The 27,829-nt window shown below is 44.7% G+C and overlaps 1 protein-coding gene and 2 long non-coding RNA genes across 8 annotated transcripts; 1 reads left to right on the forward strand and 2 right to left on the reverse strand.

The window, feature by feature from the left end:
- Positions 1–227: 227 nt before the first annotated feature.
- Positions 228–15,454, reverse strand: LOC123579885. The gene is made up of 3 exons (XR_006702994.1): positions 13,939–15,454; positions 7,296–7,413; positions 228–1,858 (listed from the first exon to the last, which is right to left on the reverse strand). It is a non-coding gene; the product is annotated as an uncharacterized LOC123579885 (long non-coding RNA).
- A 217-nt stretch (positions 15,455–15,671) lies between these two features.
- GJB6 (gap junction protein beta 6) lies at positions 15,672–25,992 on the reverse strand. 6 transcript variants are annotated; one of them, XM_045443975.1, is made up of 4 exons: positions 25,739–25,991; positions 22,672–22,839; positions 20,731–20,894; positions 15,672–17,193 (listed from the first exon to the last, which is right to left on the reverse strand). In XM_045443975.1, the coding sequence occupies exon 4, from the start codon at positions 17,176–17,178 to the stop codon at positions 16,393–16,395; it is 786 nt and encodes a 261-aa protein (XP_045299931.1). In that variant the 5' UTR covers positions 17,179–17,193; positions 20,731–20,894; positions 22,672–22,839; positions 25,739–25,991; the 3' UTR covers positions 15,672–16,392. The 6 variants fall into 6 exon arrangements, with proteins under 6 accessions (XP_045299931.1, XP_045299922.1, XP_045299894.1 ...); XM_045443966.1 differs by having other exon boundaries at positions 20,731–20,897; XM_045443938.1 differs by lacking the exon at positions 20,731–20,894 and having other exon boundaries at positions 25,739–25,989.
- LOC123579880 lies at positions 17,200–19,401 on the forward strand. The gene is made up of 2 exons (XR_006702990.1): positions 17,200–18,587; positions 19,190–19,401. It is a non-coding gene; the product is annotated as an uncharacterized LOC123579880 (long non-coding RNA).
- Positions 25,993–27,829: the final 1,837 nt, after the last annotated feature.

A 27,829-nucleotide genomic window follows, 5' to 3' on the forward strand; every position in this document is an offset into this window, starting at 1 on the left:
TATGTTAGCGGGGCGCCTGGGTGGCGCAGTCGGTTAAGCGTCCGACTTCAGCCAGGTCACGATCTCGCGGTCCGTGAGTTCGAGCCCCGCGTCGGGCTCTGGGCTGATGGCTCGGAGCCTGGAGCCTGTTTCCGATTCTGTGTCTCCCTCTCTCTCTGCCCCTCCCCCGTTCATGCTCTGTCTCTCTCTGTCCCAAAAATAAATAAACGTTGAAAAAAAAAATTTAAAAGTTATGTTAGCAAAAAAGTAAAAATAAATCGTCTTAGTGTCTAATAAGTCATATCCAGAAATAAATTTAGGTTAACAAGTATCTTCACGTTTCTGAGGTTGGCTAATGATGGATGAGATCTGTAGCATTATCTCTAAAAAGATTTTTGGCTGCGGTCTCACAATTAATTTCTCACTGTGGTGAGTTTTTCTCACGGCGCTCTGATATCGGAATAATTTCAAGGCGTTCTGTCATTTCACCAACTTTTTTCCCTCTTAAAATGGCCTGAAAAGGCCTTGGCCAGTGGAACCCTGTTCTTCAATCAGCATTCACCTAAGTACTCCTGGTGGGAGGGAGAAACCATAGCAACGGCAGTTCTGGCGGTTGGGGAAGTTGTTTCGCAGAGCCTCAGAGAGCTACTGTTGGGTCCCCCTCAGGATGGCAAGCTAATGAGCCTTCTTTCCTTCCCAACAGCTATGCCACGAAACTGGGAGAAGAGGCATTAGTATTCAAGACCCCAATTAATTCAATACGTATAGTGGCACTCACTATATGAAGGGACGTGTTTTGGGGGTAAAGCGAATTTGTTCTCTTCTGTCCAGGAGCCCCCACCCTAGAGGGGACGCAAAGAGAACACAGGAGTGCAAACACAAGCAGGGCACCCTGGGGAGGAGGGTGAGGAGGGAGTGGTTCTGGGGCGAGGCAGGGAGAATCTTGGGAATGAAGACTTTGAATTACTTTAGAAAGAAAGGCTGGAGGAAGGGGCAGACAGGGAGGACAGTCTAGGCAGGAGAGAGTTGGTGCAGTGCCCAGAGGTGGGGATAAATAAGCAGTCCTCAGGAAGCAGAGTGCGTACATGGGCAGACTGGGGGTGGGGAGCACGGAGACGTCAGTGGGAGAAACCTGGAAGTATTTGCTGATGTCAGAGGATTTGAGATTTTACTTTGTGTTCAGGGGTGACTTTGCCCACTTTTGGATTCAGCCGTCACCGCTCCCTCCCTGGCACTTCAGGGGCTAGCCACACTAAGTTGCTACTCCTACGTATGCCGTGTTGCTTCCTCCCTGTCTCGTCAGAGATCTCCATTCCTCCCCTCTCTCCCGCTTAACTTCTAATCATCCTTTGAGACTCACCTTCTTCAGGACACTGCCCAGGTAGGTTGGCTGCCTCCTCCCACGCCAACAACTTCCAATGACTCTTGGTTTATCACCATCATATTGTTGCATTTTCACATTATTTTAGAATTTTGTTTGTAGCTCTAGCTCCTCCACTAGACTGTAAAGAGGCACAATATCTCAGTCATCGTTCTGTCTCCTGACGCTCAATACAGAAGCTGACTCTTAGGAGCCTCTTAGTATGAGTTTGCTGAGTGAGTGAGTGTCCGGCCCAGATCCACGTTTCAGTGGAATGACCCTGGAAACTGGAGGGAGTGAGTAACAGATGTGGAAAGGCTAGTTGGAAAGCCACTGGTAAGGTCCCTGAAAGAGGTAATGATGCCAGGGTAGCAGGGACAGGCACTCGAGATCCAACGTGGAGCTGTAGGAGGTATGATTTGGCCTCTGTTGGCAGAGGGAGGAGTCAGGAGGGAGAACGAGGGGGCTCACATCACATCTCCCAAGCTGTCCCCAGCCCACACGTGCGCTTCCTTTGACCTGCAGAATATTACCTTTAAAAAAAAACAGCATTTTCCACAGATCTAGAACTAACAATCCTAAAATTTATATGAAACCACAGAAGACCTCAAACAGTCAAAGCAATCTTGAAAAAGAAAAACAAAAGTGGAGATATCACAATTCCAGATTTCAAGTTATATGACAAAACAGTAGTAATTAAGACAGTATGGTACTGGCATAAAACTAGACACACAGATCAATGGAATAGAGTAGAAAGCCCAGAAATAAACCCACAATTATACGGTCAATTCACCTTTGACAAAGGAAGAATGAATATACAATGGGAAAAAAGCAGTCTTTTCAACAAATGGTGTTGGGAAACCTGGACGGCCACATGCAAAAGAATGAAACTGGACCACTTTCTTTCAACATACACAAAAATAAACTCTAAATGGATTAAAGACCTAAATGTGAGACCTGAACCCATACAAATCCTTGAAGTGTGTACAGGCAGTAATCTTTCTGACCTTGGCTATAGCAACATTTTTCTGGTATGTCTCCTGAGGCAAGGGAAATAAAAACAAAAATAAACTATTGGGACTACATCAAAATAAAAAGTTTCTGCACAGTGAAGGAAACAATTAACAAAAGGCAATCTACTGAATGGTAGAAGATATTTGCAAATGATATATCCAATAAATGATATATCTGATATATATCAAATATGTCCAATAAATCAATACATAAAGAACTGATACTACTCAATATAAAAAAATAATCCAATTAAAAAATGGGCAGAAGACATGAACAGACATTTCTCCAAAGAAGACATCCAGATGGCCAACTGACACATGAAGAGATGCTCAACATCACTCATCATCAGGGAAATACAAATCAAAACTACAATGAGATATCACCCCATTCCTGTCAGAATGGCTAAAATCAACAACAAAAGAAATGACAAGTGTTGGCAAGGATGTGGAAAAAAAGAAACCCTCATGCACTGCTGGTGGGAATGCAAACTAGTGCAGTCACTGTGGGAAACTGTATGGAGGTTCCTCAAAAAATTAAAAATAGAGCTACTTTATGATCCAGGAATCACACTGGGTATTTACCCCCAAAATACAAAAACACTAATTCAAAGAGATACATGCACCCCTATGTTTATTGCAGTATTGTTTACAATAGCCAAACTATGGAAGCAGCTCAAGTGTCCATTGATAGTTGAACGGATGAAAGTGACACAGACACACACACACACACACACACACACACACACACGGGAATATTAGTCAGCCAAGAAAAAGAATAAAATCTTAGCATTTGCAACGACATAAATGGAGCTAGACTGTATAATGCTGAACAAAATAAGTCAGTTAGAGAAAGACAAACACCATATGATTTCACTCATATGTGGAATTCAAGAAACAAAACAAATGAGCAAAGGAAAAAACAAGAGAAGAGAGGCAAACCAAGAAACAGACTCTTAACTATAGAGAACAAACTGATGGTTACCAGAGGGGAGATGGGTGTGGGATGGGGGAAAGAGGTGATGGGGATTAAAGAGTACGCTTATCATGATGAAAAAAATGATAAAAAAATAAGAACTGTAAAAAAAAAAAAAAAACCTTTGTTGCCAATATTTTAAAATCAGTAAATGTTTACATAAAAACACCAATTTCTAGCATTGATTGAAAGATCAAGTAACACTGGACCCACAGTATCATAAATCAAGAAGGAGCCAGAGCTGGGAAGCAGCTGCCATCTTTGGAGAGAACCCATCGACTACTTTACCCATTTGCTGTTGTGGCCTCTGTGAGTGTCAGTCTTGCACTAAGGGGCCAAACCTGGGAGACTGGGGAGAATGTCTTTAATCGGTGTAAAAAACCCAGGTAAACGGATGTTTTCTTACTTCAGAGGAAAATAATTTGTTCCATTTTTTACATGATAAGTTTGAGGTGTCCACAGTCTTTATTGGATGCCTCTTGGAGATAGCTTGAAATATTAGTCTGAATAACCCATTTTGAAACGTGTAATAAATTAAAGGAGCTAGGTAATGGCCATCAATGGTTGCTGACATCGCCACTGGGAGACAACGAGACATATGCCTTCTGATGGGAATATATAATACCACCTATAAAACAGTCTTGCAAAAGGAAAAAAAATCTCCCAAGCCTTTAAATCTAACTATCAGTTTATAGAATATACAAAAGATAGAAGAACATATAGAAGAAATACCTCAAATATGCAATCAGCAAAGTCCAGGCTATGAGAAACTCTAGGAAACAAATGATCTAGTTTCTCAGAAACAAAAAGTTGTAAGAAAATAGAGAGAGGTGTAGGGAAACCAGTAGATTACAGAGGCTTGAGAGACATATTAACTAATTGCAATATACAGATTTCATTGATTTCTATTTAAACTACTATTTAAAAATAAAGAAATATTTTGCTCCCAAGATGATGGAGTTGATGTACTTTTCCCAATTCTTCTTGCCAAGTACAACTAAAATCCTTGGAAATTATAGAAACACAAACATAAGAAGACCCTGAAAAGTGGAGAGAAGAAGGCAGACCAGGGAGGGACCTTGGGACTCACATGGTGGTGGGTTTGCCTAGGTGTTTTTTTTGCATCACAAATCTCAGACTTGGAGTTGAAGAAGCCAATAATCCAAAATACCAACGGGTGCAGACAAAATCCCCCAAACCTAAAAATCCAAGATAAACATTCTGTCTCTAGCCAAAGGGCCAGGAAAAGGGAAGCGTAGCAAGACAGAAAAGTTTTAGACAATGACTGCTTTACTCCAGCCTAGCATCAGAGAAATAACCTATGCCCTCACGTTGATACCAGTAAAGGCCAAAAAAGGAGCCTAGACTTAGTGAGGCTACAATGAGATGTCCCAACACCCCCTCTGGGGTGGTGTCAGAGAAGGCCAAGTAGGGAGCTGGGACTTTCATCCACTGGTTGGTAAAAAGGCCCCCATAGCCTGTGGTTTCAGTGGATGCCACGTGAGGAGCCTGAACTCTACCTCCATCAGGAAGTCATGACGTATCTCCCCCCATCCCCCAGAGTTGGCGTCAAAGGAGGCCTAGTGGAGAGCGAGGGATTTCACCATTGCCCACTAATAACAAGGCCACAACTCACCAAGGTGTCAGTAGAGATCACATTGGGAGATGGGAACCCCATCCCTTCCCAGAAGTAAAGAGGGGCCCTTCTTCACCTTGAGTGTCAATGGACGTCAAGTGAAAAACCTGGACTTCTACCTCCGCCTGAGAGTAATGCGACTGTGCCCACCCCTATCCTTCTTCCCCTCTTGTGGTGTCAGAGAAAGCCAGTTAAAATAGATGGTTTAAATGAAATAGATCCAGAGCCTTATAATGGAACACCAAAAGTATCTAAATTTCAATCTAAAATCCCTTATCATACCAGGATCTGAAACTGAATGATAAAATCAATAGATGCAAAAGCCAAGATGACAGAAATGCTAGAATAATCTGATAAAAATTTTAAAGCAGTCATGATGAAACTACTTCAACATGCAATAACAAACATGTTTGAAACAAATGAAAAATAGAAAACCTCAGCAAGAAATAGAAAGTCTCAGCAGAAAAATAAAATATATAAAGAACGAATTGGAAATTTTTGGAGCTAAAAAACACATTAACTCAAATAAAAAGCTCAGTGGGTGGGCTCAACAGCAGAGGGATGGAAGAGAGAAAAGAATCAGTGGGCTATAATAACAAAAACCACTTGATCAGAACAAGAAAGAGAATATAGAATGGAAAAAAAGAAGGGACTCTCAGGGACCTGTATTACTATAATAAAAACCCTAATGTTTGTGTCATTGGAGTTCCAGAGGAGAGTAGAATAAGGGCAGGACTAAAAAGAGTGCTCAAAGAAATAATGGCTGAAAACTTTCCAAATTTAGCAAGAGGTATAAACCCACAGATTAAAGAAGTTAACCCTAAAGAGGATAAATCCAAATAAATGATGCCAAAATACATGATAAATAAATGTCTGAAAACTAAAGACAAAGAAAAAAAATCTTGAAATCAGCCAGAGAAAAACAATACCTTAATCATAAAGAAAAACAATCCAAATTATAGAAGATTTCTCATCAGAAATCATGGATGCCAGAAGGAAGTGGCACAATATTTTTTAAGTCAACCACAAATTCTAATACCAGCAAAAATATTCTTCATTGAATAAAGAGGAAATCCAGGCATTCACAGATGAAAGAACATTTAGAAAATATTTCGCTAACAGACATATCATAAGAAAATGGCTAAAGGAAGATCTTTATATAGAAAAGAAATAAAGGAAGGAACTTTAGAACATCAGGAAGGAATAAAGAATATAGTAAGCAAAAATATGAGTAAATACAATAGAATTTCCTTCTCCTCTTGAGTTTTCTAAATTTGACAGTTGAAACATAAATTATAACCCTCTCTAATGTGATTCTAGATGTATGGAGATGTATGGAGAGGAATTGTATATAAAACAATTATAGAGAAAGGTAAAGAAATGGAATGGGAGGTAAGATTTCTATATTTCACCTAAATTGGTAAAATAATGATGCAGGTAGACTGTGACATTATATATATAATGTAATATCTAAAGCAACCACTAAAAGAGCTATACCAAGATGCACACAAAGCTGCTAGATAAATAAATAGGGAATTACAAGAAGCATTTAAGCAAACCACAGGAAGTAAGGAAAAAGGAAACTGAAATAAAAAAAAATAGATGTAAGAAACAGGAAACAACAACAACAACAAAAAACCAAAGTGGTGGACTTAAGCTTTACATTATCAATAATTACATTAGATATAAATGGTCTAAATACACCAATTAAAAGACATAATGACAGAATGGATTATAAAACATGACCCAACTAGGTACTGTCTATAAGAAATTCAGTTTAAATATAATGACATAGGTAGGTTGAAAGTAAAAAGATGGAAAAAGACATAAGCAAAGAAAGAATCAAAGGAAAGCAGTAATGGCTGTATTAATATCAGATAAAATAAACAAAAAAGTCACCAGACACAGAGAAGGACATCCTATAATGATAAAAATGGCAATTGAGTAGGAAGAAATAGCAATCCTAAATGTGTATGCACTAAACACAGAACTGAATAATATATGAAGCTCAAACTGATAGAACTGAAAGGAGAAATGGACACATCTGCAATTAAAATTGGAGACTTCAACACCTCTCTTTCAACAACTGATAGAATAGCTAGACAGAAAATCAGTAAGGATTTAGAAAAACTCAACATCACCATCAACCAATAGGATCTAATTGACATTTCACCTGACAGCAAGAGAATGTTCTTTTCAAGTGCTTGTGAAACATATGCCAAGATAGACCATATTCTGGTTATTTTTAAATGTATCCAAGATTTGCTTTAATCAGGTAGTATAAGACATGCAGACTTGGAAATGACTGTTGTGAAGGAAAAAGTGTTAACTCACAGTTCTCTGGAAGCAGGGGGCACAGCATACCATGAAGGGCCACGTGGGGGAAGCACCAGAGTCAGCAGGAGACAGCAAGGGTGTGAAGAAATATGGGCAAAACTCTTCACTGTTGTTTCTGTGGGAAAGGCAAGGCAGGGTAAACAGTCTTAGGATTGGCTGGTTTGAAAAATTTCAGCCTGTTGTCTGGTATCTGACCCTGGGGTGATTAGGCAGGTGGATAGTGGCCCAGAATGTGAGAGTCCTTTGAAAGCCTGGTAAAAAATGTGGCTGAGGCTATGAGTTTTGGATTGGTTTGTTTGCATATGAAAGATACACTCATGGGGGAGTTGTTTGCTATCTTTGGGAATTAGCTAGCCATGGGAGGGGCGACTTCCTCAGGGTTAGCAAGACTACAGATGTGAAAAACATTAGAATAAAAAGATATTCTTAGTAAATGAGCCATCAAACAAACCTCAATGCATTTAAAGTAGTTGAAATAATAAAGAGCATGTTCTCTGATCACAGTGGAATCAAAGTAGAATCAATGACAGAAAGATAACAAGAAAATCTCCAAACACTTGGAAACTAAAACACACTTCTAAATAAACCATCATGACTCTATATGGAAAACCCAAAAGATTTCACCAAAAAACTGCTAGAACTGATTTATGAATTCAGCAAAGTTGCAGGATATAAAAATCAATCCATAGAAATCAATTGCATTCCTATACACCAATAATGAAGCAACAGAAAGAGAAATCAAGGAATTGATCCCATTTACAATTGTACCAAAAACCATAAAATACCTAGGAATAAATCTAACCAAAGAGGAAAAATCTATACACTGAAAACTATAGAAAGCTTATGAAAGAAATTGAAGAAGACACAAAAAAATGGAAAAATATTCCATGCTGCTGGATAGAAAGAACAAATATTGTTAAAATGTCGATACTACCCAAAGCAATCTACATATTCAATGCAATCCCTATCAAAGTAACACCAGCATTCTTCACAGAGCTAGAACAAACAATCCTAAAATTTGTATTGAACCAGAAAAGACCCCGAATAGCCAAAGCAATCTTGAAAAAGAAAACCAAAGCTGGAGGCATCACAATCCTGGACTTCAAGCTGTATTACAAAGCTGTCATCATTAAGACAGTATGGTACTGGCACAAAAACAGACACTCAGATCAATGGAACAGAATAGAGAACCCAGAAATGGACCCACAAATGTATGGCCAACTAATCTTTGACAAAACAGGAAAGAAGAGCCAATGGGATAAAGACAGTCTCTTCAGCAAGTGGTGCTGGGAAAACTGGACAGCGACATGCAGAAAAATGAGCCCGGACCACTTTCTTACATCACACACAAAAATAAACTCAAAATGGATGAAAGGTCTAAATGTAAGATAGGAAGCCATCAAAATCCTCGAGGAGAAAGCAGGCAAAAAGGGACCTCATCAAGATAAAAAGCTTCTGCATAGCAAAGGAAACCATCAGCAAAACTAAAAGGCAACCAACAGAATTGGAGAAGATATTTGCAAATGACATATTAGATAAAAGGTTAATATTCAAAATCTATAAAGAACTTATCAAATGCAACACCCAAAAAACAAATAATCCAGTGAAGAAATGGGCAAAAGACATGAATAGATACTTCTCCAAAGAAGACATCTAGATGGCCAACCGACACATGAAAGAATGTTCAATATCACTCATCATCAGGGAAATACAAATCAAAACCACAATGAGATACCACCTCACACCTGTTAATGGCTAACATTAACAACTCAGGCAACAGCAGATGTTGGCAAGGATGCAGAGAAAGAGGATCTCTTTTGAACTGCTGGTGGGAATGCAAACTGGTGCAGCCACTCTGGAAAACAGAGTGCAATTGTAAATGGGATAGATTCCTTGATTTCTGTTTCTGTTACTTCATTACTGGTCTATAGGATACAACTGATTTCTGTGCATTGATTTTATATCCTGCAACTTTGCTGAATTCATGGATCAGTTCTAGCAGTTTGTTTTCCAGGTTTTGAGGTTTCTCAAAAAATTAAAAATAGAACCACCCTATGACCCAGCAACTGCACTATTAGGTATTTATCCAAGAGATACAGGTATGCTGTTTTGAAGGGGCACATGCACCCCAATGTTTATAGCAGCAATATTAACAATAGCCAAAGTATGGAAAGAGCCCAAATGTCCATTGATGGATGAATGGATAAAGATGTGGTGCACACACACACACACACACACACAATATGGAGTATTATTTGGCAATCAAAAAGAATGAAATCTCGCCATTTGCACTACGTGGATGGAACTAGAGGGTATTATGCTAAGTGATATTAGTCAGTCAGAGAAAGACAAATATCATATGACTTCACTCATATGAGGACTTTAAGATACAAAACAGATGAACATAAGGGAAAGGAAATAAAAATAATATAAAAACATGGAGGGGGACAAAACATAAGAGACTCTTAAATATGGAGAACAAACAGAGGGTTACTGGAGGGGTTGTGGGGGGGGGGATGGGCTAAATGAGTAAGGGGCACTAAGGAATCTACTCCTGAAATCATTGTTGCACTATATACTAACTAACTTGGATGTAAATTAAAAAAATAAATTAAATAAAAATTTAGTGTTAAAATTAAAAAAATAAACCATCACGGGTCAATACATTGTATTGAATGAAAATAAAAATAAAGCCTATCTTAAATTCCACATATGAGTAAAATCATATGGTATTTATCTTTCTCTGACTTATTTCACTTAGCATTATAACCTCTAGATCCATCCGTGTGCTTGCAGTGGCAAGACTTCACTATTTTTTATGGTCTAGCAATATTCCATTGTGTGTGTATACACACAGACACACAGACACACACACACACACACACACATTCTATTGTGAGATATATATCACATCTTTATCCATTCATCTATTGATGGACACTTGGGTTGCTTCCACATCTTGGCTATTGTAAATAATCCTAGAGATAGGCGTGCATATATCTTTTCCAATTAGTGTTTTCATATTGCTTGGGTAAATCCCCAGAGTGGTATTAGTGGATCATGATTCTATTTTTAATTTTTTTTGAGGAACATCCATACTGTTTTCCACAGTGTTTGCACCAGTTTGCAGTATACCTGAAACTATTGTACACTGTATGTTAATTATACTGGAATTTAAAAAAAAAAAGAGAGAGAGAGAAAAACATTGCATCTTCAAAAAAAAAAAAAAAGAATACTCAAAACTCAATAAAAAGACAATGTCATTAAAAATACATATTGGGGTACCTGGGTGGCTTAGTTGGTTAAGTATCTGATTCTTGATTTTGGCTCAGGTCATAACCTCACAGTTGTGAGACTGAGCCCCATTCTGGGCTCCACACTGAGCATGGAGCCTGCTTGGGATTCTCTCTCTCCTTCTCTCTCTGCCCCTCTCCCACTCAGGTGCACGCTCCCTCTCTCTCTTGATTCCTCTCTCAAAAAATTACAACATATCAAATTTGTGGGACACAGTTAAAGGAATTATGATAAGGAATAGTATAGCACTGAATGAAAAGAGAAAGAGACTCGAGTCAATAATCTAAGCTTCCCCATCAGGAATATAGAAAAAAAAGTGCAAAATAAACTCAACACAAACAGAAAGACAGAAATAATAAAGGTAAGATCAGGAATCAATTAAATTGAAAACAGAAGAAGAATAGAAGAAATTAATGAAACAAAGAGCTGGTTCTTTGAAAAGATCAATAAAATTGACAAAAATTCTAGCAAGACTGACAAAGGGGAAAAGAAGAGAGTGCAATATGACAAGAAAATGAAATAAAAGACATTTAGAACAGAAAGGAAGAAATAAAACTGTCCTGACTTGCAGATGATATGGTTGTCTATGCAGAAAATCCCAAGGCATCTTCAAAAATCTCCTAGAACTAATAAATGCAAGGTCACACAATACAAAAACAGAACAAAATCCCCATACCAAACCATTTATTTCTTTATACTAGCAATGAACATATGGACTCTGAAGTTAAAATAAAAAAGTATTTATAATAAAAGAAAATGGAATACTTAAAATAAATCTAACAAAACATTTATATGACTTGTGTGCTGAGAACTATACACTGCTGATTAAAGAAATAAAAGAAGATATATGTAGAGGAACATACTGTGTGTATGGATAGGAATATTTGAAGATGTCGATTTTCCTCAAACTGATATCCAGATTTAATGCTATTTCTACCAACCCACCCCCAAGACTTTTTAGACACAGACAAAATGATTCTAAAATGTATATGCGAAGGCTGATGAATTAGAAGAGCTAAGATAATTTGAAAAGGAAGAATAGAGAGAGAGGAATCACTCTAGCAGGTTTCGAGGGTGATTTATACAGTACGATAATCAAGACTATTTGGTACCGGAGGAGGAACAGACATGCAGATCAATGGAACAGAGCAGAGAATCCAGAAATAGCTCCACACAAATATAAACAATTGATTTTTGACAGAAGTGCAAAAACAACTCAGTGGAGGAAAGATAGCATGTTCATCAAAGGGTGCTGGAGCGGGGCACCTGAGTGGCTCAGTCGGTTAAGCAACTTACTTCGGCTCAGGTCATGATCCCATGGTTCGTAAGTTTGAGCTCTGCATTGGGCTCTGTGCTGACAGCTTAGAGCCAGGAGTCTGCTTCAGATTCTGTGTCTCCCTCGCTCTCTGTCCCTCCCCTCCTCATTCTCTGTCTCTCTCTATCTCTCAGAAATAAATGTTAAAAAAATGTAAATGAAAAAAAGAAAAAAGGGTGCTGGAGCCACAGGACATCTGCATGCAAAAAAAGAACCTCAACTTAAATCTCAGACCTTATAAAAAATTCAACGCAAAATGGACCACAAACTTGAATGTAAAACCTAAAACTATACAGCTTTTATTAAAAAAAAGAAAGAAAGAAAATCTTTGGGATCTTGAATTAGGCAAAGACTTCTTAGACTTGACACTAAAATCACAATCCATCTAAGAAAGAAAAACTCGATAAATTGGACTCCATTAAAATGTAAAACTTTTGGGGTGCCTGGGTGGCTCAGTCAGTTGAGCATCCGACTTCGGCTCAGGTCATGATCTCATGGTTCGTGGGTTCGAGCCCCATGTCAGGCTCTGTGCTGACAGCTTGGAGCCTGGAGCCTGCTTCAGATTCTGTGTCTCCCTCTCTCTGCCCCTCCCCCACTCGCATTCTGTCTCTGTCTCTCAAAAATAAATAAACATTAAAAAAAAAAATGTAAAACTTTTGGTCTGGAAAAGACCTTGCTAAGAAGATGAAAAGAAAAGCTAAAGTAGGAAAAAATTTGCTAACTACTTTCTGTCCAAGGACTAGTATTTAGAATATATAAAGAATTATCAAAGTTCAACAGAAAAAAAACCAGTCTAATTAGAAAATGAAAAGAATATAAAAATAGCAAATAATCATATGAAAACATGTTTAACTTCATTAGACATTATGGAAATGCAAATGAAACACATCAATCAGAATGGCTAAAATAAAAAATAGTGACAACACCAAATGTTGGCAAGGATGAGGAGGAAGCAGATCACTCATACGCTGCTGGTGAGAACGTATAATGGTGCAGCTGCTCCGGACAACAGTTTGGCAGTTTCTTGAAAAATGAAATGTACAACCACCGTATGCCAAGCAATTGAACTTCGGAATGTTTATCATGAGAAATGAAAATGTGTTCACTGAAACACCTGTTCATATTTTTCATATAGGCCACAGACTAGAAACAGCCCAGATGGCCTTTGATGAGTGAATGGTTAAACTCTGCACATTCATACCATGGAACATTACTTAGCACCAAAAAGGAATAGACTGTTAGTGCACACCATGACCTGGATGAATCTTCAGAGAAGTATGCGGGGGGCACGAAAATCCAATCTCACAGGGTTGCATAGTGTATCATTTCTTTTATAATGATGTTCTTGAGATGACAAAACTATAGAAATGACGAGCAGATCAGTGGTTTCCAGGAATCAAAAAGGGATGTGACGAGTGGAGATGGGATGGGAGAGAATTGGGCGTAGTTATAAAAGGGCCACACGGGAGGTCTTTGTGGTGATGGCAACGTTCTACGTCTTGACTGGATCAATGGCAATACGGTGGTTGAGATCTTGTCCTATAGTTTCCCAGGATATTACCGTTGAGAGAAAGTTCAAGGGGCACATGGGCCTCTGTATTGCTTCTTACACCTACATGTGATTCTACAATTATCTTAAAATAATGAGAAAAAAAAGAGGAACATTTACAGGACAGGTGGGGAATTATGAACCACGACTGGATTTTGTAACGTGATGGTGGCATTGTGTTTTAGTTTTTTGTTTTTTTTTTTTTAATTTTTTTTTCAACGTTTATTTATTTTTGGGACAGAGAGAGACAGAGCATGAACGGGGGAGGGGCAGAGAGAGAGGGAGACACAGAAGCGGAAACAGGCTCCAGGCTCCGAGCCATCAGCCCAGAGCCTGACGCGGGGCTCGAACTCACGGACCGCGAGATCGTGACCTGGCTGAAGTCGGACGCTTAACCGACTGCGCCACCCAGGCGCCCCAAAACTGTGTTTTAGTTTTAAAAGATTAGTCTACTCTTACAAGACTCGTATTCAAATATCTACCAACAAAACGGTGTGTCTGGGACTTGCTTCAGAGGAATCCAGAGCGAGGGACAAGCAGGTGAGAGTCTCCTGGGAAAGCGGAAAAGCACGACTAGACCATCGGCTGGAGCTGGGTGACAGGTGCAGGGGGTTTCTCCACCTCGTACGTTATACGCAGTCACCCAGCACGCAGCTGTGGTTGCCGGCACAGCGTGGTCGTGAAGCCACCGCCCTCAGAGCGAGTCGGACCTGGTTTGAACCTTGGCTCTGCTACGTATGAGGCGAGTCTGGGGCAAGTTATTTAACCTGTCTGTAAAGCGTGACAGTATCTCAGGGTAATCGTGCAGACAGGAGACTGCCAAAGAGGAGCACAGGGAGAGGAAAGGAAAGGTCTTCTCTCCAGGGGTGGGAGAGGGAGAGCAGCCAGTGCAGGAGACCGAGGAGCCATTCGAGGTGGAGACCCAAGGTTAGGCCGCGCAGGGTCTTGGAACCCAAAGACAAACAAGGTCTCGGAGAGAGCTTTGCGAAGATGAAAACCGGTGAGCAGCCATCGGCTTCGGTGTTCAGCAAGTCACTGGCGCTGACCGAGGCTTGGGTTCAGTGGCCAGGTGGGCCCGGATGAAGGTGCTGAGAAGCGAGTGGGGTCGGAGGGCGTGGCCACTGCTCCCGACCTCGATGGGGTGGCTGGAGGGGCAGCTCCAGAGGCAAGGAGTGTTAGGGGGGCCAAAGAGCCGAAACCAACCGGAGAGGAGAAAGGGATGGGAAGTAAGAAAGGAGGGGCTGCCCAGGGGTCCCGCCGGGCGAGGCACCAGGAGTTCCAAGATCGCGGTGGGAAGGAGGTTCCTCTCTGAGGCAGACGGGGGTTGTTCCCAGGGTGGTTTTGTCTACCCCTGGCGATCCCCCCTCGCCCTTCATCTGATACTCATTTGAACAGCTATTTACAAAGGAAGAATATTACGGGACGCGGGGCGTAACGCGTGCTCCCCAGATTTTTTCATTGGATGGTAGAGTTGAGTTTTGTTTTACAAGGTAGGCCTGGTCTTTATAGGCTAATACTGAGATGGTTGTGGATGAAATGGTGTGTGTGGACTCTGCTCTGGACTCCGAAGAAAACGAGAATATTCCGTTTTTCTGGAGGGGGGTCTCAGAACCGCGGCGCCCCGTCCAGCCCTCGCGCACACTTGTTGCGGGTCAGGCTTCCTCGTGCGGGACGTACCGCGCTGCTCTCGTCCCTTCACACGGAGGCCGCGCGTGCGCGTATGCGTTTTCACGCTCGCGTGACCGGGCCGTGACCGGCTGACTCGCCGGCACCCGCGCTAAGGGCGTCCGCGTTCGGTCTGGGGATCCCTGACGAGGAAGGCGTCCCGGCCTGCGGGCGGGGGGCTGCGGGCGCTTACCTCCGTCACACGCACCGAGGGGCGCCCGAGACGAGCGAGTCCTCTGAGGCGAGCCCGGTCTCACAGCCGCTGCCCACTTGCTCAACCTCCGCTCCGCCCAGGCTGCCCCGACCCGGGGGTGGGGGGGGGGGGCGTTTCGCGTGTCCTGACGCGGCCGGATCCTCTCCCGGCCGAGGCCCGGTGGGCCGCCGACCGCGGCTCGGCTCGTTCGACAGAGGCCGCGAGAGTCGGCCTTGACCTCTCGGGCGCCCCCACCCGCGCAACCGGCGGCCGACGCGGCAAAGCCACGCAACCGACGCGTCCTCGCGCGAGGTGGCTGCGCGGAGGCCGGGCGAACAGAAACCCGACACGCGTGCGAAAGGTAAGCCACGGCTGATCTTTATTGAGGCGAGCGCTCTGTTCCGGCCGCTCGCCACGGCTGCACATCGGCCGGTTTTCAGAGGCGCCCCGCTTCCCCGTACAGCTGTCTACACTCGGAAAGCGATAAAAACGTGTTGTACGATGAGCAGTGTCCACCTGAGGAGGATCACGACAGCTCGTAAATTTGTCAGCAGACCACACAACGCGCTACTTACAACAAGGCAGACGCTCCACGAGTTCGAAATTTAGACACGCGTGGCACCATCCTAACGCTAGCATCGTTTGCTTTTCCAGGGAAGAGAGACCAGTCATTATAAAAATACTTTCTATGAATTCAAAGTCAGACCTGAAACCTCCAATCCTATAAAAATACCTTTTACTAATCAAAGTGTCAATTTCTAGATAAATGTTCTTTACCAACAACAGTTACACAATTTTCGGGAAACACCTAGTAAGACAGTCCATTTAACGTGTTAAGGTCACTTGGAGGCACAGTGGCAATCGTGTCTTAGTTTTCAGAGATGGACCACATACTCGACTACGTTGCGTATTACTGCACCAATTATTCTAGAAAAAGTTAACGCAAGTGTCTATGGATTACGAAAGCCATTTATAAAGACAAGGTCTTCAGTCTACAGAGGGGATTTTTAGGTGGGCATTGCCTTCAGGAGAAGACACCACTTTTGTTACGAGTCGGCTACGCCGTGCTTTGAAATGTTTAGCTTGGAAAGCCCGTGATCGCATTCTGACCACTATCTGAAATCAGCTCGTTCATTTCGTTTTGCTTACTCTCTTTTAGGGCATGATTGGGGTGATTTCTCTGTGTCTGTGCTCTTTTTGATCTCCTAAAACACACTTTCAGGAGCAGGTAACACAGCTCGGCCACGTTAAGCAGCATGCAAATCACAGATGCGGAAATCATAAAAATGGTGAACACGGTTTTCTCAGTAGGTCTAGAGATAAAGCAGTCGACGAGGTTGGGGCAAGGGTCAATCCCACATTTCAACACCCAGGGCAGGTGGTACCCGTTGTAAAGGAAGTAAAAGACGTACATAAAGGAGGCTTCGAAGATGATTCGGAAGAAGATGCTGCTGGTGTACGTCCACCACAGGGACCCCTCTATCCGGACCTTCTGCTTTTTAATGTCTTCGAGGTCTTTGAATTCGTTTCGCTTGTCCCCTCGCCTGAATTTGCGGGCCGCCTCGTGCCTGTAGTAGGCCACGTGCATCGCTACCAGCAGGGCCGGGGTGGACACGAAGATGAGCTGCAGGGCCCACAGCCGGATGTGGGACACAGGGAAAAAGTGGTCATAGCACACATTTTTGCACCCTGGCTGCAGCGTGTTGCAGACAAAATCTTCCTGCTCGTCACCCCACACCTCTTGAGCGGCGACCACGAGGATCATGACGCGAAAAATGAAGATGACGGTGATCCACACCTTCCCGATGCTGGTGGAGTGTTTGTTTACACCCCCGATGAACGTGTGCAGGGTACCCCAGTCCATTGTGTTGGCTTATTCCTAAACAGAAAACATTAGCAAAGGTTAACTAATGGAAAGCTCCTTCGAGTTTTATGAAATAGTACGGTTATATTACAGACGGAAGCAAATTTCCCTAAAGAGGATGCTGTGATATTTTATAACTTCAACCCCCTAGGTTAGTAGGCTTTCTGATAAGGAATGCCCACTCGAAAAGCATTCTAACATCTTGAATCAGAAATAACTGTTACAGGTTTCAGATCATCCAGATTCCACTGAATTCAGATTATATATTAGGTTGGTGTTGGACGTTAACCCAGGAACTCAGGTAAACAAATACATTTCCAAGTTTTCTCTTATCCACCATGAGTTTAAGTATTGTATCAGTTTTCGTTTTGCCCAGGGGATCACGGAAGTTCAACAGTGGATCTTATTAAGTGGCTTATTGAAGAGAAAAAAAATTAATCATGGGAATGACCTACTGTGGCGTACCTGGCAGACTCGGAAGGGGGAAGGGCCCCCCAATACTTGTTAGCTTACTTTAGACAATATGTTTATGGCCGTCTCTAGTTTGAATAACATCATTTGCTGAAATCTTGCGTTCTTAGGGGCCCTGACGTCACACGCCACTGGAAGGTCCTCTTCCAAAAGAGTATCATGAGCTTTTACGAAAAGCACTCACTTGTTTCCGTGGTAACCAGGACTGGTGACAGCGCTCCCTCCCCGACAGCTCAAGCCCCAGGAGCCATGGGTGAAGGGAACTGGTGGCTGCTGCCAGGGAGGGCTCCCCTCCCTGCTGACTGAGCACTGACTTAGCGTGCTGAGAGAAAACGCTCTTGACTTCCACAGGAACTTCTGCTACAGTTCACACGGATATGCCCTCTGACCCTACATTGCTGCAGAAGACGAGAGAACGAATCAGCGCTTGCCTTAAACGAAACACCACCACTCTGGCAATCTTTTGAAAGTGAAGTCCCTGTTTGCAGAGAAACAGACTCACACAGCTTGTCAAACCTTTTTAGGGGCTGAGGGCGACACCAAAGTCCTTTTGTCATTGGTCTTAGGGAGACCTTCCTGTATCTGACTGCGGGCTGGGGTCAGGCCTCTCCTCAGGCTGACCCCCCCGACCTTCTGGGCCCCTCCTCTGGCCCACAGCTCTGCCTCCCCTGAGTCACGTGTGCTGCTCTTCGAAGCAGCTAGGTAGCGGGAGGCAGCCTCAGCGTCCCCAGGAGGGCTAGGCACTGACCTGTGCCCCAGAAGCAAGACCCTTCGTTGACACCAATGAAGTCAGCCAGCTCTGTAGTATAAAAGGCAGACCTCCATTTCAGCTGGCTTTCTGGGAAATTTGTCTTTGCCCTTGGTTTGGCTTTTAGACAGTACCTTTTCCTCAGAAGGACAAGGCCCAAGGAAATAATGCCACCACGCCTTGCACACGTGTGTGTATTCCTCCTGTCTGAACTGGGCAGGGGGAGTAGGGGGCACATGCTGTGGAGGTGGAGGGGAGTGGAGGGCAAGCAGGGGCGTAGCTAGAAGTTTCTGCACCGTGAGTTTCTCCCCCGCCTTCTCTTGCTGAAGCATACAGAGCCCAATTACAGGAAAACCCCTCCTCACACCACATCGCCAAAGCCAAGTAAATAACGATCCCCAGGCCTACCGTGAGCATTTATTGAGTGTCTATTGTATACAGATGTCAGCCATTTCACCTTTGCATCTCAAGACATAGTCCAGTTCCCAGGGCTGAGTAGGCTCTGAACAGAGATGCAGGGCAGGTGGGGGATGTCGGGGCGTCAGGGCTAGAGGCGCTGGGAAGAGCTTCCAGACAGAGATGCCTTCCTATCCCATGAAGTTTAAGGCATTGGATCACAACTAGGTAAGCTGGGAGCACAGAGCATCTCAAAGAGAAAGCAATAGGGAGGAGACCATGAGGCGGCCCTTCAGCACCTGTACTTGCACTTGATTAACAAGTCACCGGAAGGCAGGATAATTAAAGTGATCGCAGATTCTCACAAGACGCGTATTCTTTCCTCGAATAATCCAGAAGAAGGAGTTAAAAACCAGCACTTAACAAGCCAGCACCCTCAGACTACTCAGGACTCCCAGACCCTGCAGGCAGGCGTCAAGGCGAAGGAGGTGGAGCTGGGAATAAGAAAGCTGAAAAATCATTCTGGAGGATTCAGTGCGTATTGGCCCATTCCAACTCCACTGGCCAGAAAGCAGTAAAGAACCTCAAAATGTCTGTAGTTGCTCAAATGCCATGGGAGTCTTTTGAAAGTTCTAACACAGAATACAAGAACATTTGAAGTCTTGAATCCAAACTAAAGCTGCCATTGTGGCCCAGATAGGAAAACTCAAATCGTGGTTTTAACTTAGCCTAGACTTTGAGAAGCCTATTAATTTTTCAATGAAAATGAAAAGGGAGGTAGAATTCCATAGCTGAGGACTTGGAAGGCAGAGCTGGGGGGGGCAAGGGCTCGAAAGTGTGTCAGACAACTCTGGGGGGGGGGACACTGCCAGCAGCTCTGAGGAGCTCAGATCTTCAGCTGACAAGATGATGGAAGACAACCCCAACCCCCCACACGATGGAGGGGCCCAGGCTTGTAACAACAGTGTCAAAAAGTTTAATTACTGAATGAGGCAAAAAAAAAAAAAATAAATAAAATAAAATAAGATAAGATAAAATTTAAAAAACATGAAAAAGAAAGAAAAATACGATAAACTTGGGTCAAAAGAAAAGAAAAGGGTGGGCCCAATGCTTGGAGCAGATGGTATAATTTGAACTGATAGCAGATAAAAGGCAGAAACTCTTATTTTACTCTGCCTTCTTTATCAAAGAGAAATTATTTTAAAAATTATTTCTTTTTTAATGTTTACTTATTTTTGAGAGAGAGAGAAGGGGGGGGGGGGGGAAGGGCAGAGAGAGAGAGGTAGAGACAGAGTCCGAAGCAGGCTCCGGGCTCTGAGCTATCTGCACACAGCCAGACTCGGGGCTCGAACTCACAAACCATGAGATCATGACCTGAGCTGAAGTTGACCCTTAACCAACTGAGCCACCCAGATGCCCCTAAAAATTATTTCTAACGTAGTACAAGAGAGGTGGGGAGCTAGTGTGTACTTTCTGAGAAAGAGATTTTCAATGTCCCCAGTACATGTATCTTCGATGTTAAAAACTCACCTTGGGTAATACAAACTGTAAAATGAAGTTTTAGTCCCTACTGAAAGTCATTATAATAAATTTTCCTAGTTGTTGCTCTTCTATCCTGGAAGCATTTCAGGAGGTAGAGACTCGTACAACCTGATGTTTACACATATGTTACAGCAGCTGTTTACCTAGGGGGTCACTCTGGTTTGTTTATGAAATGAAGACGTTCTCTAACCAATGAACATCTCCCATTGCAATTTGGTTTAATTCAGTGCACATTCAACAAGTTTTTGATTTATCAAATAAAAGTTCACGTTTTCCCAAACCCTCCGAAGTGCAGAGAATTTAAACTCCTCCAAAGGTAAGAAGGCTGTGTTTTCCCTCTGAGTTCTTTATCAACCGCCTTCTTGAACAATGACACGCCTGTGGTCACCTATTTCCTGCTCTTCTAGCAAGCAAACCGATCAGGTGTCAAAGGACAACTCGGTCCGAAGGAATCTGGAAAGGCTGAAGTCATTGGAGGGGTCAAGAGGCTTTCCCCACAAGAATATGGTCCCAGCTTTCTAGAAGCAGGACCCTTGACATCTGCACCTTAGGTCTTCTCCTTCTTAAAAAACAAAACCAAACAAAACAAAAAAACAGGGACAATTATGATAACAGTTTTATTTCTTTTGGCTTTTCTGGGTGCCCAAATTACACATTCTGAAGCTCCATCAAAGTAGCAAAGCTGAACAGAGAATAATCTGTTTTACAATACTTTTGACTTCCAATAAAAATCAGCAATTTACCTGTGCCTTTAAAGGGAGAAAAAGAGATGCCTAGGGCACTAAGAAAAATGAGTGATTAAACCCAAATACGGTGTGTCCTGCCTACCGGTCACTCAAGACGATCAGGCTAATGGCAAACCACCTGATCTGTAGCATCTTCCTGCAGGAGCAACAAAGGCCCTATCACTGATCACAGTAGAAATGGCTCGACAGCAAGCGCTGCTTTCCATAGTCTCCGTCCATAGTCTCCGTCCATAGTCTCCACTGCTCCCTTGCCCTAAGTGTGCAGCAGGAAAGCCATCGAGTGAATTGGCCCATGTTTCCTACACTGAGAACTTTCTTTGGTCCAGTCCACATCATTTCCTCAGGGCCTCACCAAGGAAGCCGGGGGCAGGGGTCCTGCATATCACTCTCTGAGTGTTGAGAACCTAAGGACAGCCTGCCTCACAACTCTGAGGAGCCAGTCAGGGAAAGGGACCGCCCCAAACTTCCCGACACTTTGCTGCAGCCACTGGTAACGCCTGGCTGTCCCCAGGACACTTTGCCCACTCAAGGAGCCCAGGAGAGGAAGGAGCGGACAGAGGGCAGAAGACTCAGCAAGGCTGAAAGGAGGACATTTGGTTCCACTTGCCCCTCCTGACCTGGCCTTTCAGTGGGTTGAAGCCACTTCTGGCTTGGGGCGAAGCGACTGCCCACCAGCCCGATCCCCCTCTGTGTCTGCCCTATAAAAATGTAACTCTTGGGGTAGTTTTCTATCAGCACTGTGGTTGCAGATTTGATGGCCGAACACTCTGTGAAAATTACTTTCCAAAACAACCGCATCCATTGAAACCCTTTGCAATTGGTGTCGGTAAACAAAATACCTCTTTCCTTTCATGCTTTAGGCAGGCTGCAGCCAATGGGAGGAGACTCTTCAACAAAAAGTAGAATATTAACTCTTTCTTTGCCAACCAGAGAGGTTTATTTTAAACCAGCTTCTCTGGCTCTGTTTTAAGGAAATAATACATATGCCTAGCTCCCGTAGTCTTGTCTCCGTACAAGAATGTGGTTACACCTCAAGTTACAAAGGTAAAACTGTCTTTGGTTTTCTGGTATATCTAATCATGGTGAAAACATTGCATTCTTGATAGAAAGCTCCAGGCTGGAATACTTTGCTCTAAGAATAGGTAAACAATTGATCTCATTCTGACGATACACACAGTATTCTGAAGTTAGATTGTTCTTCCCTTTTACAATTCAAATAATTTAAGTCTACGGGCATTCTGCTTCAGCAATATGATTTTCTGATTGTTTTAAAACTTAAAAATTTCATCCTAAGTAGTTGGCTTAAAAATGCCATCTTAAGTTTCACTGATGACAGAATGAAAACTAAAACTTTAAAATTATAGTGTTACCCCTTAGCAGACACCAATGAGATTTCCAAGAGGTGGAAATCATCTTTCTAGAAAGTTCTATTCCCATTTGGATAACCCTTTCAAAGATATTCATTGAATATCTGATAGGCCTGAGAACAGAGCACATCCCTCCCGATTTCCACAGTAGCTTTAGGTAGTTGAAGAGATTTATATTGATGAAAGACAATGTCAGAGCGAAACAAGCACATCTGAGCCTTACTTCCAAGGAGTCACAGGGTATTGGCCTGGAGGAGAATTAGGGCAAGGGTCCCTCTTCAAGGGTTCAGGCTTTCTTCTACACCATCTGATTGCTTAGAAGGCAACAGGGCACAGTAACGACATGAATATAAATCTCTATGCAGTTTCTGGAGGTCAGTGAGGGTGTCACCTGTTGAGGGAAAAATAGCAGATGTGGCCATATTCATTGAACTACTCCCCACGTGTCTATTGCATGACCTTTGTGGGTGTTTTTCTTTATCCCCAGAACTGTTATGAGGGAAGTCTAGAGGCCGCCAGTTTCCTGATGCTTCTTACTTTATATACCAATAAAATAAAACGAAAAAACTAAAATCTTTAGTGTAGATTCTTTCCCCTATCAAAGATCGCAATTGTGATCCCCAGTCCCAAACCTCGAGCCCGTTCCCTTAAAAAAGGGGGTAAGGGAATTTGAAAAACTGGATATGCTCTTTCTCCCTCAAATCGGCAGTCTAAAAAAATCTCAAACTCTTTTTTTTTTTTTTCAACGTTTTTATTTATTTTTGGGACAGAGAGAGACAGAGCATGAACGGGGGAGGGGCAGAGAGAGAGGGAGACACAGAATCGGAAACAGGCTCCAGGCTCTGAGCCATCAGCCCAGAGCCCGACGCGGGGCTCGAACTCACGGACCGCGAGATCGTGACCTGGCTGAAGTCGGACGCTTAACCGACTGCGCCACCCAGGTGCCCCTCAAACTCTTTAATCAAGAAGAATCTGTGTCTGTTGTCTCTCAACAGATATCCAGGTCTTCCTGGGGACAACCTTAGGTTGTCCTTTAAATGTAATGACTTAAAATGTCATCAACTGTCCTTTCAGAGTAACAGGTTGTGTTAAAATGGATTTAGGGTTCACGTACTTCTTCAAAATTAACTCAATAAAAATGAAAGAACTTTTTCTATCCACGTAGTCTAAATAGAAGCATGGACAATTCATAGAATTACATGTATTTCTTAATCCATTTAAGAATTCAGTGAGTTGGGGCTCCTGGGTGGCTCAGTGGGTTAAGTGTCCAACTTCGGCCCAGGTCACGATCACGCCGTTCCCACCTTCGAGTCCTGTGTCGGGCTTTGTGCTGACATCTCAGAGCCTGGAGCTTGCTTTGGATTCTGTGTCTCCCATTCTCTCTGCCCCTCCCCTGCTTGTGCTCTGTCCCTCTCTCTCTCTCAAAAATAAATAAATATTTTTTAAAAAAGAAAAGAATTCAAAGAGTTAAAAATTTTTCCATTAAGCAGTCTCTGTTCATTCAAGCAAACCTGTGCCCTTTCCAAAGATTTAAGTCTACCTTGAGTTGAATGCCTATGAAAATAAAAAAGGAAAAGGCACTCTGTGGGCCCATACATTCTCACAGTTCAAGCAACTTAAACAGAAATCTTAATATATCTTAACGTAGCCATCGGGAGGATTATGTCCTCATGGCCAAGACACGTGTGTTGAAAATTATTTTCCCACCATTTTATTCTGTTTAACATTTTAACTAATGTCTACAGACTACTCATAGCTCCTGGAATATTCAGATTGGATCAAAGATGCACAGTGAGCGTTTGCAAGCCAGAATTTTCTTTTCAGCCCATTGAAGTGCTTAGTCAGACCTTCCGCAGGTCTTTTCTTTCTCAAAGCTGTTGTAATTCAGGAAAGTAAGAAAAAGAAAATGAATTCGCTGTTACCTGTACCGGGGTTTGTTTTAAAATAAAAACACCAGTGGAACAGCGGGACTGATCAGCATCTTCCCAGTTTGGGTCTCTGCGGGGCAGGGATGGGGAGCCCTGCACCCCCTCCCCTCCCCCACCCCAGTCGCGTCACAGGCTAGGGAGTGTTGATGTTTTCTCTTCATGACTTCCTTCTCCCGTCCTTGGCAGGATCCAGACGTCACCCCCAAAGCCTCAGCCTGGTCCAAGCCGCAGACAAAGCTCTCCACAGGAGCGGTTTGAGCGGCATCCCGCAATTCTAAGGAAACTGCATCCGGGCAGGACATTTTCTTCTAGAACACTGGTTAGATTCGACTAGAACTGGAGCAAGAAAATACTTCTGTGGCATAATGTCTACTGAGGGGAAAGAGCAATGATGCACGGTAACATTCAATCAGGCCCTAAACTGACAGGGAGATTCCACCTGGGCGACGCCAAGGTGGCTGCTGGGCCAGGTGTCCCTGCAGCGGCTCCAGGCGTCCGTGACTGCATTCGGGCCACACTCACCTCAGGTCAGTCCCACCCCCCCGTCAAACACAGGCTACAGGTAACACCTGGGACTGCTCCTTCACCAGACAGGAAGTCCCTTCTGGTGCCTCCACCTTTCAACCGAGATGTGTCACCAATGACACTTAATTACTGTTGTCCAGTAATTGTCCAGTAATTGCCCCGCTGTCATCTGCGTTTCCCAAGTTCTTTGGGCGCGCATCACGCCGCCAAAGGGGTCACTTCTACCTGGGACTTATCCACTAGCCCGGTTGAACCGGCCTTCCTTTGCCCCAAGCAGGGGCGTTCCAAGCAGGGTTCATCGGTGTTCGGTAAAAGCAAAGAAAATCCAAAACGCGGCAAAGCAAGTGGGGGAAAGGGGCCCAGGTCCGCACCTTGGCCGCTTATACACACGGTTGGTGTATTTATAAAACCTGTTATGCAAGTCGAAGGGGGACCATCCAGGGTAAAAGTCAGACCCGTCCATCCTCGTTCCTCCGCGCGGGCGCGCGGAGGACGCCAGGCGCTGCGGGGCGGCATCCGGCCGTGGCCCGGGGGTCGCGGGAGGATGCGGATCCCCGGCCGATAAGGTTGCCCCGGGCAACCCCAACGCGCCGACCCCCACCCCCGCCGCCGCCGCCCGGCGCCGGGAGGGCGACTTGGAGCGGTCGCCCACAAGGGCGACAGAGGCGACGGGCTGCAGACCTCACCCGCGCGGGGCCCTCGGAGGCAACGCCTGCGCGCCAAGGGCCGAGAGGGCGCCCCCCGTCGCCCTCCCCCCAACCCCCACCCCGGTCCCCCAGCCCGCAGCCAGCACCCAGGGGCCGCCGTGCCTGCGGCCGCGCGCTGGCACCCGCTTACCTGCTCGGCTGGACGGCGGCCGGGGCGCGGGGGGCGCGGGGGGCGCGGGGGGCGCGGGGGCCTCGGCGCGGGGCGGCGTCCTCCGCGGCAGCCGGGCGGCAGGTCGGGCCGGGGCGCCGCGGCTCCGGAGCCGGTGTCGGAAGCGGCCTCGCGTGCAGGCCCGGCTCCCACCTGCAGCGCCTTTTAACCGCGCCCCACCCCGCCTCTGCCCTGACGCTCCCCCGCCGGCCGCGAGAGGCGAGCGCGCCGAGACCCGACGCGCGCCCGCCCCGGGGCGCGGGGTGCAAGGCGGGCCCTCCCTCGGGGGCGCGGAGAGCCGGGGTTGGACGCGGGGAGCGGGTGGCGCCTCCCTCGGGGGGCGCCGCGCGCTGGGGGCCCGGCCGGACCTGGGCCTGAAGGGGTGGGGTTCCTGGCCACCAGCCCCGCGCCCTAGGGAAAGGGCCTGGGCCAGTGGGGCCGCAGCCCTCGGGGGCTTCCGAAGGAGGTGGACTCGTGGGGATCGGTGTTGGGGACAGGGTTTTTTTTTTTTTTGTTTTGTTTTGTTTTTTTGCCAGGACACATCCTCTTTTTTTCTGGACGCTGCCACCTTCTAAGAGCCTGGCCGTGCGCGCGCCGGAGAGCAGCCTGGAGAACCGTGACTGTTGTTCTTTATTAATTAACGGCCGCCTAGGGGAGCTGAAGGGGCTATTTTTACTGGTCCTCTCCGCCCTTTGACACCTCCTCCGGGGGAAGCCCAGTGGGCCTCCCTGGCTGGCCGGGGCACCACGTCAGGACCTGCTCGTGCCCTCCCTTCACGGACGGGGCTCGGGATGCCCGGGGTAGGCACAGGCGTTGGTGCAGGGGCCGGTGGGATGCAAATGTTGGAAGCTGTTTGGGGAGCCGGCTGCACAGGTGCAAGCCTGTCCTAAGTCGGACAGGAGAGGTGGGACTTGCGCGTTCCACGCGGTTGGTAATTAAACATCCCCACCTAAACCAGACGCAAGTCGCTGGGTCCTATTGTGTCACGCAACACGATGAGTGGTGGTTCTTCTGTCTCTCTAAGGTCCTGAAAAATGAAGCCAGAGGATGAAAATCTACCTCCCTCCCCTGAAATATTTTCAGGAGAACAAGATTCTCAGAAAACTGCCCAGACTCAGATAAGTTAAAAATACTTCGGGGTGGGCCCTCGAATGGCCTTGAAAGTAAGCTTGAAAGGAGGCACACAAAAACCTGTTTTAGGCTTTTTCTTTAGACAGGCTTGCTGTCTTTAATGTATCCTGTGCCTTGAATGTTCCCTCAGCCTTAAAGGTGTGGCTGGTCCTCTCCTGCCCTCTAGTCTCTCCATCATTATCCCCAGACAAATACACCAGCCAGACCCATCTGTTTGCATAGTAACATGACTCAGTGATAAAAGCAGACTGTAAACCTCTTTGGGGATCGTAGCCAGTTTAAGCTTTTGTTTTTGCATTCCCAGCACGCTAGGTAAAACACTTTGCACAGGGTAGATGCTGTTCCATGAGTATTTGCATCTTGATTGGCAAAGCCCAAGCAACATGGCAGATAATCCTGGAAATGGCTTTTACTCCTCAAGTATGACTGTCCACCTTCCCCCTCTTTCAAGTTGCTTCCATACAGCACTGTGTTTGTGCACGCAGATTCTAGACCAATGGAAATCATTCCAGGACCTTTCCAGGAAAGAACTTTGGAACGAAAGTAGCCACAGAGAATGGTTTCATTTGCTCAGGTGCCCAGAAAGGGAACAGTCTCAACACTGTGCAAAAGTACTCTTTTCCTGTATCTATGGGTTTTTACTTTGTCATTTGCCTCTTAATGTTTAATCCCGTCCAATTTTCACTTCTTACCATATGGTCCTGTGGCAGCAGAAATTTAATATGGACTGTATAAATGTACGCGCTTGTTGAGATGTTCACCTGAAAACTGAAAGTTAAGGATTTTATGCTAGTGAGAACCATCTAGAGTGTAGACTGTGTTGGTGACCTGTGTGGCACGCGTGGAAAAACCTTCGGGAGCTGATTACAACTCCACTATCCACTTAACAGCATCACGCAATTCTGAAAGCAAGACTTTTGTAGCCCTGGTTGTAATCAGTGA

The sequence above is a fragment of the Leopardus geoffroyi genome, chromosome A1 (genome assembly GCF_018350155.1).
Source record: "Leopardus geoffroyi isolate Oge1 chromosome A1, O.geoffroyi_Oge1_pat1.0, whole genome shotgun sequence".
NCBI classification, from domain to species: domain Eukaryota; kingdom Metazoa; phylum Chordata; class Mammalia; order Carnivora; family Felidae; genus Leopardus; species Leopardus geoffroyi.

What these genes read in the sequence shown, in the direction of transcription:
- GJB6 (XM_045443986.1), bottom strand. Translation starts at nt 17,178, where the DNA reads ATGGACTGGGGTACCCTGCACACGTTCATCGGGGGTGTAAACAAACAC.